Source organism: Primulina eburnea, unplaced genomic scaffold, assembly GCF_022965805.1.
Source record: "Primulina eburnea isolate SZY01 unplaced genomic scaffold, ASM2296580v1 ctg739_ERROPOS11973397, whole genome shotgun sequence".
Taxonomy (NCBI): Eukaryota; Viridiplantae; Streptophyta; class Magnoliopsida; order Lamiales; family Gesneriaceae; genus Primulina; species Primulina eburnea.
Genome location: NW_027331510.1, coordinates 3,499,316 through 3,512,396, shown reverse-complemented (window position 1 = coordinate 3,512,396; position 13,081 = coordinate 3,499,316). Strand labels below are relative to the sequence as shown.

General features: G+C 32.7%; 1 protein-coding gene across 1 annotated transcript; it reads right to left on the bottom strand.

The window, feature by feature from the left end:
- Positions 1–4,016: 4,016 nt before the first annotated feature.
- Positions 4,017–12,945, bottom strand: LOC140821766 (uncharacterized). Its single transcript, XM_073182360.1, has 11 exons — positions 12,754–12,945; positions 12,585–12,652; positions 12,206–12,287; positions 11,909–11,992; positions 10,821–10,860; positions 10,285–10,330; positions 9,381–9,439; positions 8,338–8,405; positions 7,240–7,323; positions 7,069–7,133; positions 4,017–4,305 (listed from the first exon to the last, which is right to left on the bottom strand). Exons 1-11 carry the CDS (start codon positions 12,807–12,809, stop codon positions 4,220–4,222), a joined length of 738 nt encoding a protein of 245 aa, XP_073038461.1. The 5' UTR covers positions 12,810–12,945; the 3' UTR covers positions 4,017–4,219.
- Positions 12,946–13,081: the final 136 nt, after the last annotated feature.

Below are 13,081 nucleotides of genomic sequence, written 5' to 3'. Positions count from 1 at the left end.
CAACTTTTGAACAACATATTTCATCCGTCAGTTGTCAGAATTTTAAACTGAGTCTGGTCTCGGTAATCTATCGACAACGGCGATCCATTGATACCCATTTTGCATGTCTTAGTCGTGGACAATACGACGGTAGGTTTATGAATTTTTGAATGTTCTACTTACGGGGTGATCATGCCGAAATTTCTATTGATCTAAAAAGAAAATTTTTACTAATCAGAAGCACGGGCCCTGACACTCTAAGGTTCTTCAGACATGGCTTTAATAATCAATGTTTTGTGCGTAATTTTTTGCAAATATAATGTGCATGCATGATTAATACAGTTATTATGGTCGTATTGATGCAAATTTTGGCCAATTATCTGAAACTTAATTAGTCGCAGAACAAAATCATAAAATTGTTCTTGTTTAACTTAGATAACATAATTAATTTATAGGGTTAGGAAACACTAAATCGGAACGTTTACCAATCTTGGGCTTTTGATTTGTTAGATTTTCTTTTGTGACAGATATAATGGTGAAGAATTCATCGATTTATTGTCAAATTTAGTCTCTCTCTCTCCAAAATAATATAATTTAACGGTCAATTTTATTGTTAATTTTTGGAAGTACGTGGTTAAAAAAATTTCTCGAGATATATATGTGTGTTTGACTACGTAATTATAAATTTTAATAAATATATTAATCATTTAACTGTATGATTTTGACAAAAATGACAAAAATTGATCAAAAAAATAGTCGCATGACTATAATTGATTCAACGAAACACGTGAAATTAAAAATATCACACAACCAATAGATACAATATTAAATTGACATGTTGTCATAAATCTATTAAAAAGAAAGCAAACACGTACTATTTTATGTAAGACATTAAAATAACACACACAAGTTATAAAGTGGGGACAAAAATTAAAGGAAAAATATATTTTATATTCAATTTTCAATTTACTTATATTTTATTTAAACCTTTTGACTTAATTTGTTTCGGAAAATTCTAATCTCACCAAAGTCAATTTTTTTCCCCTTTATTTACTTTCCTCTTTTGTTTCAAATGTTTATGGACCAAAGTTTGATTTTCTTCCGTCAACAACTTTCTTCACGTTAAAAATCATACGAGCTTCATCTAGATCAAATCGGCCAAACATATGAAGAAAATAATTAAGAGAACACTGCATGTGACTCGAGGATGTACGAGTTGATGGAGTAGGTGAGCTTTTGATCAATGATCAGGAGGTCGATTCCCGCTACCAATACCTTCTTATGTGAGCTTGTACAGTGTGGTTTACCTACCTGATATAAATTTTATTTTATATTTTAACATCAAATGAAATATAGGAGAAATATTATCGACAAAAAACATAAATTGTCATAAATATTTAGACATTTTCACTATTCGATATAATTAGATTATGTGAGTAATTCATATTTTTATAGGTATCCACTTCACGTATTTGTGATATAAATGTCGAGAGACAAATACTTCTTGACAAACAAAACATAATACTAATGAAAATCTCTAATTTATAATTATTATAGATATTTGATATATAAATAAACATTCCTAAAATGATACATATTATAAGTTTACATATATATCACGTGGAAAAACGTTCGGTGTTTTGCACACGAAATACAAAATATGTGTATGACTGAAAATTGAGTATCTCATGTGAGACCGTCTTACGAATCATAATATGTGAGATGGGTAAACCCTACCCATATTCACAATAAAAAGTAATACTCTTAGCATAAAAAGTAATATTTTTTCATGGGTGACCCAAATAAGAGATCCGTCTCACAAATACGACCCGTGAGACCGTCTCACACAAGTTTTTGCCCCGAAAATTTAGGGTGCATGGTCGAGAAATATATATTATTTTATGCATATGTTTTAATGTTTGACATAATATGTCAACGATGTTAATGAGATTTTTGGTTGAGTGGAGTTGGCGGAAATTAGCTATATTACAAGTATTTGACCACTTTATTTATGTTGAAGAAACAAGAGAAATATTACAAGTATTTGACCACATTATTTATTTGTGGCAATCGAATGAAATGGCTGCGGTTTAAATTTCACACACACACTCTCTCTCTCTCTATTTAAATGCCATGAAAATATAATTTTTGCACCTGCTTTATTTAATTTGTCCTAATTTTTTTCTCAAGTTGATATTCCTCGTTTTATCTGATTGTTAGAATCTTCTATATCCCATTTGTATAAAAAATCTTTTACGTCTATACATACCAAAAACTTTAAAAATCCAGAAAAAGAAAAAAAACTTTAAAAAACTATTTTTATAATACGGAAAAAGCATTATCGAAAAATTCAAAAGCCTTTATAAACTTGAAATTTAATGTTATTTTTTGTGGATAGATTTTTTTGTTCATAAAACAAAGTTTTACTTAAATATTATATTCGACCAACATTCACGTCCGAAGTAATTAATTCGCAGCATTATTTGTCAATAATTAATTAACTAGTATATTAAAAAAAAAACAGTTGACTAGTCACGGTCGTATTTTGGACAAAAAGCATTTTGATTTGACAATTTGCTGGTAAACCTCTCGGTCTATGGTTTATAATTTCGCTGTCCGTTTCCACTTTACAGGAATTAAATGTCATTCCATTAAGTTAAAGCAACACTAAAAAAATTTATATGACAAAAAATCTTATTTAAAAATAACAATAATGTGGGCTGACTGTTAAATATTTTCTATTAAATTGTCATATGAATATTGTGCATTATGGAGTTACATTAGAATACTTTAAATTTTTTTTTCCCAAAGGAAAAGTATCCCAGATTGTATTCTGATTGTGTTTTGTCAAGCCTTTACCTTGGTCCCAGTAAAATAAAAAAAAATTTAAGGACCAGGGTTTCAATTTTTTTTTTAGAAAAAAAGCGAAAAATCACGCTTACATTTTCATATAAGTACATATAAAGATTTTATGTATGAACTGAAAAACAAAAATCAAAAGTATCTAATTGAATTTTCTGTACGTAGTTTAATCTTTTTAAAATGGGTATTGGAGAAAAAACTAGATTTCTGTTTGTGGGAGTGTGTGGAGAAAGAAAACAATTTTTATAATATTTTGCCACTTGAATATATGACTCACATTGATGTTGGAGATATTTATGCATAATTATACTGGTGTAATAGTAACAGATTAATTTTTTTTTTCGATTCTAATTTGGTTTGACTTGTTTGTTTATTTTTTTTTCGGAAACATTTTGGCATGTATCGGTTTAGGAAACAAAATTCAGTTTTAAACTTCCAGGAAAAAAAAATTTAATATTAAATTTTATTTAGAAACTTTATTTATTCGATTTAACAGTTTTTTTAGAAATCAGACAGAATAAACTGATTTATGTTATATTTCAAAAGATTAAAAATCGGATTGCTGAACTAATCAACCTAATTTTCAAAATAAATCGGTATTGTCGATCGTTTCGGTTTAATCCAAAATTTTGTTATTTCTATTATACTATCTATTATTTTTTAAAATTTTATTTTTACTATTAATTTATCTAATATGATATATCGTTAATATTTTTATCAATGTTATTATGTTTTTTTAGTTAAACAATATAAAGAATAATTATATTTATCAAATGATAGAAAAAACTAAAAAAATTGTAATAAAACCAAGCGAAGCCTAAACGGAATAAAAAAAATAATTATATTTAATAAGCCTCCAATCACTAACAATGTTTATTTATTATCTTTTACTATTTATTAAGTTTAAGCATATTAGAATAACTGTTTTTGATGTTTTGGTCTGTTTTTTGGTTTCCCTATTTTGCCCCTATTTGATATCAAAATTACATTTTTGTTTTTTTTTTATTTCAAAAAACATTTTTGTTTTTATTTTTTTTATTACAATTATTCAAATAGCACTTTAGTACCTCGATAATTTGTCAAATTTCATTTTAGTCCATAAATAATTATAAAAAAAATTGTACACACACGCACCGCGTGTGCAGAGTAGCTAGTTATTATTATGGCTTAACGTGAATAAAAGATGGGTTTTCTTTTGTATTAGATTCTTCATTTTCTTTCCATGCAATGCCTCAAGTTTCACTTTCATGGTCATTGCATCAATTTCTTTGACGAACAGCAGCTCTACTCTATTGCATGATATTTCACCATAAAGTGTTTTAAGCATATTACATACTTTATAACTGCAAAACTAACCCAAGGGAGGGATCTGGCGCCATCAAGGAAACAGTCCCTCGAGAAACTCATTAAAGTTCTCCTCATCGTCCACCTTCTTGGTAGTGGCTGAACTAGAACCCTTGTTTCCTAAAAGAATACAGTGAAATATTTGAATATACTTCTGTTGAACAATTATCGGATTCAATCGTGATTCAAGAAATTTAATATGCAACCAAGAATTAACAAGCACACAATCAACACAACTGATTACGTGTTAGACCTGTATCCAAGGGAGAAAGACGACCAATTTTATTACCACCAAGTGTGCATTTACAAAGCTTGAAGCAGGAGGAATAAAAACAGTGCAAGAGTTTAATCCCTCTTCTCAATGACACTCTCCTCTCCTTTGTTCACACTTGCTCTTAACCTCCAGAAAAGATCCAAAAGAAAAGTCTTCCTTAAACCATCTAAATATATGAATACCAATGCTTCGAGTTTCCGGTCACTTTCTTGAGCTAGCACAGCTCTTCCCAACTGTCACAACCGCGAGTGGTTTCTTTCAAAAGAGCAATTATCAAAATACGGTTGCAGCACATTCTTAGATCAACCTTTTGGTGACACTCATCTAACAATCTTCACCTTGTCTTCATATAAACACAACTATCAAAGTGGCTCCTAACAAAGTTTATCCTTCCCATGAATATAGCAAACATTTTGTACCATTGTCGAAGACTTTGTTCTAGACCATATAGGAATATTATCAGCAAGCAAACTTTTTCCTCATTTTCTGGTTTCATAAAGCGTTGAGGCTGGTCCATGAATACGGTTTCCTCAATCTCACCATGAAGGAGAACAGTTTTCACATGAAGTTGCTCTGGTTCTAAATCAAACTGAGTTACTAGTGCCAACATCAATCTTATGGAGGTGTGTTTGACCACTGGAGAGTAAATCTCATGAAAATCAACTCCTTTTGCTTGTGTAAATCCTTCGGAAACTAGCCTTGCCTTGAAATTAGGCCTAGCATCATTAGAAATACTCTCCTTAATTTTATACACCCATTTGCAGCCTAAAACTTTCTGTCCAGGTGGTTTATTGACTAGCTGCCATGTGTTATTCTTCAACGGAGAGTCTATTTCTTCATTCATGGCCCTGACCATTTATCTTTGTGTTTCCCACTTATTGCCTCTTGGTAACTTGAGGGTTTGGGGAGCTCCACCTTCTCAGCTGTAACAAATGGATAGGATACTTGTGGTGGTCGGATGACTCTTCTTTCTCTGTCTCTGGCAAGCAAGTTCTGGTGTCCTCATCATACTGAGTCTTGTGGCCAGATTCCTCATTCTTATCTGTAATTTCAGATGAACATTGTTTTCTCTGTTCTAGAGTTTCACTTAGATCCTCCACCTCAACTTGTAAACTGGAAATTGGTTTAGCATTGTTCTCAGGAGCATTTACCTTTAGACCATATCCCATTTGTATTCTTCAAATGCGATGTCTCTAGTATTGAAGCATCTTGGTCCAGTGGTTTCAGGATTCCAGACTTTATAGCCCTTGACTCCATCAAGGTATCCTATAAAAAGGCATCTTAAGGCCCTAGGTTCAGCTTATCTTGCTTTATGTGTGTGTAATCAAGACAACCAAAGACCATTAGTTTGAATAATCGAATGGAGATCCACTCCAAAGCTCCATTGGAGTGTTATAATTCAAGGCACTAGAATAGCATTTATTAATTAGATAGGCAGTTGTTACAACAGCCTCTTCCCAAAACGACGTTGGCAGCCCTGAATTCGATAACATACATCTCACTCTTTCAAATAGAGTGCGATTCATTCTCTCGGCTGTCCCATTTTGTTATAGGGTTCCAGGGACTGTTCTAGGTCATGTGATGCCCTTAGTAAAGCATAGTTGGTTGAATTGTTCTAAAAAATATTCCAATCCATTATTTTTTTTTTAATTGTAAACGAAAATTTTATTAGAATAAGAGAACAAAGTACAAAAAAACAGACGAAAAATCCGCAAACAAACTGCAAAGAAACAAAACTACCTCACTTCGTCAATATCATAGAAATTTCCAATCCTTTAATATTCTCTCAGACCTCATATATAAACTTGGCTATGTCTGTGAAAATTCTTTTGTTCCGCTCCAACTAAATTGACCAAAATAGACAATGAACTACCAACTACCAAAAACTCCTAGTTCTCTTCCGGTAAGTAAACTTGGCTCCAAAGAAACATGTCACGCGCCTTTCTTGGAAAGGTCCATTCTCAACCCAATTCCTGCAATACTTTTATCCAAATTCCGCTCGTGAACGAACAACGCAAAAGTAGATGGTTTTGATCCTCCTCTTTGTTCCGGTATAAGCTACACCATTGCGGGCTTAAAGCACAGATATGCCATCTTTTTTGCAACGAATCGCAAACCCACGGTCCATGAGAAAACTTGAAACTTATGCGGGATAAAACTTGAAACTTATGCGGGATAGGTACTTTCCAACTATTAGTGTAACATGGAAAAAAAAGAAAAGTTGCTAGTTGGAAAAAAAGAATCATAAAAAGAACTAACAGAAAAAGACCCTGAAAAATCCCAAAACCAAACCCTAAAATCCTCCGTGCCCAACTCCAGATTAACTATATCTATGACCCCTAATAGAGTGTTGAACTCAACAATTTCGACTTCATTTCAAGCTCTTCAAAAACGCCCATCCCAGTCAAAGTTGGAGTTAATCAGGAAGTCCACTACACTGATGGAGTTAACCGGGAAGTCCACTTTTACCTAATGCCCTCGATTGTCATTTTAGTACGCAGTTTTGCAGGACAAAAGGTGATTGGTTAATGAGCCCCTATACTAGCTAAAACTTTAATAGCCAAAAAGAATAGCTTCAAAAAGAATATTCATATAATGCTGAGCCGTACCGATTCTCCTATCTTTGCTTCTTCCATGGTCAATCTCTGTATCTTCATCACTTTCAGACCTGTCCCTGAAAAAACGAATGATTTAGTTCCAAGGCAGCAACAAATTGTGTTTCAAAGCTAGTCTCTAGTTAACGAAATGTCGATGAAAGAATATACTTCCAGCTTTCATACCTTTTCTCACGATGTCTGTCAATCTCTTTTTGTCTCAATTGTTCTTTCTCTTTCATTTTTTTGTGCAGAAGCTTCTCCGCACATCTATTTTAAGACGGTCAATTTCAGATAGAAGTACAGAGGATCGAAAAGGAGAAAATTCACCAACACACAATTGATATAACTACATCCAATGTAATCGCCGAAACAGCTAATAAGTGAGGTCGTGATTGGAATCATTGATTATACAACTCTTAACCCTCTAGAAATGCACTTTCAACATCCAAATGTTTCTCAAGATAAAATAAACCGGGGAAGCTTAAACTCAAAATTCTAATCAATGTATTTCAAGAACTCGAGGTTGCAGTCACCAAACCATTTACTCATAAATCTACACATAACCTGCCTCGTATTCGATAGCATAATTTCAAACAGAAATAAGACCATAAAAATTTGTAGAAGGGTGAAGAGCAATAGGAAACAGAGCAGCAGAACAAACATAGATTGTAAAGCACACTTTAATGGTAATAAATCCACACCAGCAAATGGCCATAAAAGAAATTTATACACCCAAACAAAGCATCGATCTGTATGATATATATATATATATATATATATATATATATATATCTGTCATTTCACTCTCCCCTGTTCACTTAATTACAATTTCATTGTCAAAACAGTTTTCCACAAGATCAACTAAGTATTTATATGAGACCCAATAGTAAGCAATTCATAATTACTTCAAATGTTTAATAATTGGTCGGGAACAAAGAAAACTTGAAACACCTAAGATATCCTTTATTTCCTACTGAATGAGAGTCGGTTATTCTTAGAAAACCAGCTGCACTACAAGTGCAAATCAGATAAGAAATGCTATTCAGAAGCCAGTATGTCAATAATGAATGACTTTTAATTGTGCAAGACCTTGATTTTTCTGAATTTTTTAATTCAAAAATCAAAGAAATTGGTATGACAAAGAGGATGAAACTAAAAAATTTACATTCCCTAATGAATATTAGCAAGATCCCAAGAATACTACAAAAAAAATGAGAGCTATCATAAATAAATGAGGATAGATTATGCAAAATGACAACTAGGAGGAGTATCCTCAGTCACCTCTCACAGGCTACTAATTTAACCAAGGCCTGCTTGTTTTCTCCGGCTTCAATATAAGAGAAGTTCACCTGCATATTATAGAAAAGTTACCAAGAAAAATAATATGAAAAAGCTCATCATCCAAAAATAACTTAATTGAAGTAAAATTCATCGAGCACAGACAACAGAAGCAACGGCATTAAATTAAAGTATTTGAAGTACATAGCAAACAGATTTGGTACAGCAATAACGAATTTGAGTATATGATTTGCAAATCAGGAGCTCCTACACTATGGCTGGAAGCAGGATTTCTCAATCGCAATAAATATGATCCTCTTCCCTTCCTTACCTACCAATCTATTTTCTTCTTCATCATTGTCATATTCATTACTTTACAGCAAGATGCTAGAACTTTCATTTTCTCAAACACTTTCATCATTTTCCTTTCATTTCAATTGGAAACCAAGCTCTTGCCAACGTGAAAGGACTTGATTGGTATTAACAAAATATTTCAGTTGCTAAGGCTGGATGATTGTTATCAAGTGCTTTCAGATTTCTTCCTTGCTTTTTCCTTCTTCTAACATCATCAAAGGCTTGATCCATCAACAATGCTTTGTGGCAGGAGAGGAGTCCCAGTGGAAACCTCTCTCCTCGGTCTTTCTACTATTCATTTGAAAGAAAAATAAACTTAGTCTGCACTAACCTCTTACTTAGATTTTGGAAATGATGGTTCTTCTAAAGGAAAGGCTTCCTGTTTAGAAAAGAGTGCAGAAATCTGTCATTTGCTTTTCAGACAAATGATGAGAACTTGTGTGCATGTGCAATGTTGGCAGCCTGATGCATCTGGCAAAGATAAAACTGCCAAAAAAACTATAGCTAATGCTTCCAAGCTTCCAATAAATCTGTGAACTACATTCATTTTGAATTTTGCTCGCCATCTTAATAAATTGTTGTGGGTTGCAAGATTTTCATCTGAACAAAACTTTCCCGAAGGAAATGGTGGTAAAGTACAAACTGGCTTTCAAGAATGACAAGCTTGATCCAATATACTGATAGCAACTTGCCTCATAGCTTGACAAATTATCCTTTCGATCACAATGCTTATTCCCGCATACAAACTGCCCTGATAATTAAGGGATTCAAATCAGTCCTCATTCATACTAAAGATTAGAGAACCAAAAAAAAAAAAAAACAATATACAGAGCCAATGCACGAAGTGTGTTGAATTGTTGAAATATCCTGAAAATGGTAACATGGGAATAATTCCATTTATAATGCATTTTTTTCTATTGTTCCTCAATTTCTTTGCAACTAAGCATAAGAAACTGATGCAAACGCAAGGTGATGGAAATATTTTTCTCAAGTCCCCTTCAGCCACAATTGAAACAAGGCCGCCTGGAACATTTCAAAATTCTAGGAACAAATCGTTCATTCTAAAAAGCCTGGTAAATCTGGAAGAATTGTTATTGTCAACAGTACATGTGTACGTTATAATCATTGAACAGAGTCTCCGTTAGAGATACATAAACTAACGAGTTAGCAGGTAGATCTTTGGATGGTAAAAATCACGGCCGAATTAAAGGTAAGTTACGACCAGCTATGGCAAATTAAATAATATAACAATTGAATAGGCAGTCCTGGCAGTTTGTGATGATGATCAAAGAGTTGTTCAGTAAAACATCCTCCAGTAAAAGGTAATTAGAATGTCAACCTAGCTATAACAAAGAGATTATTTTAGAATATGATTTGGCCACCTGAATCACCAAAACAAAATCCAGGTTTTCCAGAATGATAAGATATGAGAACTAACAGATGAGTATGGTAGAGGAAGAATAATGCGACAGGAATCAACCATAAGTTTGCAAGTGTAATGAATAATGATATAAATATACATAAGACTCATGAAAGCAAAGCCGTTCAAACTAAAAAAGAAGAGAAGAAAAATAGCTGTTTGAGAGAGGATTGTACCTTTCCCAGATATTACTTCCTTTTCAGTCCTCCATCTCAGGCCAATCTAAAGAGAGATCGAGGTAAATTCAGGAAAATCTTCTTAACAAAAAAAAGTGAGAAAAAAATGAATATATATCAAATCCACTGGGCGATTAAATAACTAATTGACAGGGGAGTCATTCCAGCAAGAGTTCAATCATCAAGCTTGCTCTTGTCTTAAAAAAGATCACCTTCTGAGATGCGGTATGTAATACAAAACCATAGCACATAAATTTGGTGTAAAAGGATTGATTCATGAGTATTCTAAGCCAAAACTGAGAGTTCTACAAGGAACCAAAATTTGATCCATGAGACTGGTTGGTGCATGATATTTATGCAGAGCAAATTTACCATATTTGAAGAGGCTTTACTGCAATTTTTTCTGGTCAGGGTTGAGTTCATGCATTCTCGGTCACTCAGAAGTATGAAAAGAAAAATATATTTAAAACGTGGATGAATGAAAACAACTAAAATAAGTATATGCAGAAAATTAATGCTGTAATACATATCCATACCTTACCAGTCTTGTAATGAGACATATCAGCTATGCAGTATCTTCAATGAGTTAAAAGAAATAAACCATTGGATAAAATCTCACCGAAAAAATGTCACAGGCTCACAGAAGCGACTTAATATTTAAAAACAACGAAAATGTAGAAATTCGTATTAAAAGGCAGTGAAAATGAAACGACCAAAGGCATACGACCTAAAAGTTACGTAGACAAATAAAGCTATTTTCAAAAAGGGATGCAGTTGTTATTCCAGAAACATCTTACATCCAATTCTATGATGACTTCTAATATCATGAAACTCTTCAAACAGCAAATATCATTTTTTCTTATGTTTCTTTGTCTCCTTACCGGCAAACAAGGAGAAGAATGTGCATTATAGTCTTAACTTGCAGTGTTATGGTTACATCACACAGTCCACTTTGTTGAAGGATAAAAGACAAAGGGTTTGTTGGAGAAAAAATATTCGTCTGTGTTGCTCAAACGCTTCAGTTATTGAGTATAGATACATGCAACATAAAACTTATGAAACACAACCTTTCCAGAACAAATATCACTCACTGATCTGTTGTGCAGATTTCATGACCAAAGTGTAAGCTCGTGAATCCTGTTGTGTATTCTCCCTGACTACTTTCTATTCTTCTTTGATTTTGCATGAAGTTCTTAAGTGTGTTGAAAACATATAAATTATTTCAAGCATCCAAAGCTAGTGGATCACAACTGAGAATGGTATGTCCCCTTAAATGTCAAGGAATTTGACGTCAGAATCAATTTGACATTTGCTATTTTGAATACCACTACAACCCACTCACTATTCCCAGAAACAAATGTTTTGCAAACAAGCAGGCAGAAAAATATCTTTGCTAAGCAAAACTAACTCAGTCACTCATAATTTTTTTAAAAAAATCCCCCCAAAAGTTGCTATTTCGAATAAATTCCAGCTAAACTGATAAAATAGTTTCTCAATGCTCACCCGCAACAATGACTGGATTCTTTACAGAATAATTAGTAATAAAAAAACAATCACATTTAGCAAAATACAAAGATTTGGATCTAGTGCAAGATAATGGTACAGATGATAAATCAAAGGATACTCCTTGAAGAGCTTGTCATAGTAGCGCTTCACTAGCCTTTGCTCCCAAGAAGGATTCATGTCATCTTCCTCAGTCCTTATGAACCTTTCGGAAAATAATTAGACAAAATGCTTAGGAAGCCACTGGTTTTAGCAAATCATTTGAGGCAAATAGATCTCCATATAGGGTAAGGTACATCATAAGTCATAACTTATAAATATAAATATATCATCAGAAATAGTGTTATAAACAAATAACTGCATTCGAGAAGTATTTTCCTTCTTATAAACAAATAACTACATTCGAGAAGTTACACACCGATATCCTTCTCTTAGAGTGTCTAGATCAGTTTTAACTGGCAACTTTCCTGGTACAGATTTCTGTTTCCCATAGTAACTAACTGCAAAGAAACACAACTTTAAGGTAAACACATCTATCCCAAATTTAATTCCTGAAAATACAGAAATAATGAAAATATTCCTAAAAACACCTGGGAATCTACATTTACGAAATCCTTGCACCAAATTCATGAAACAAAACTAGTGCAGTCCTCAGCAAAATATAATTCAGAGGTAGAGTCATAAAAACAGATACAAACTAAAGCGTTTCAAATGCAATCTACGAATGCAATAGGAAAACATGTATTTGATTCTGTTTTCACTTGCAAAATAACTGCAAAAATCAAAGCAAAACTAACCATAGTCATCCACGAATTTCTTGTGGCGATCGTAGGCATTGAGGCCTCGGATATGATCTTGATACTGCCTGTTAATCAGAACCAATTCAAAAAATCAAATTGTCACCTTATTTTAAAAAAAAATCAAATTTTTAGTAAATAATAATTATATGGGGGAATATGGACTCACTGTTTTCGAGCTTCTTTGTCGAAGATTGCTTGCTTGAGAGAACCAAACGAAGCCATTAATTTCTTTACTCTCTCTTGCGAATTATCCTAGTAACAAACCTAAATGAAACGAATATCAAATTTATCTTTCATTTCTTCTTTATTATACGAATGCCGATGCTGAAGCTCTCATCTTTAGGTTTTCAATAAACAATAATTTTAAGAGTAATCTCTTGTAACCATCTATTAATCAACGAGTGTCATTTCTTATCGATATTTATAATAAAAAATAATATTTTTATCATAAAATAAAATTTTTTATAAAAGACTCAAATAAAAAATAAATAATA

Bases quoted from the DNA above. Each gene is read 5' to 3' on its own strand.
- LOC140821766 (XM_073182360.1), bottom strand. From the start codon at position 12,809: ATGGCTTCGTTTGGTTCTCTCAAGCAAGCAATCTTCGACAAAGAAGCT. The intron at 11,993-12,205 runs GTGTGTAACTTC...ATTTTCCGAAAG, and splicing joins ACTCTAAGAGAAGGATATCG to GTTCATAAGGACTGAGGAAG. The intron at 4,306-7,068 runs GTACGGCTCAGC...GTATTCTTTTAG, and splicing joins AAGCAAAGATAGGAGAATCG to GAAACAAGGGTTCTAGTTCA.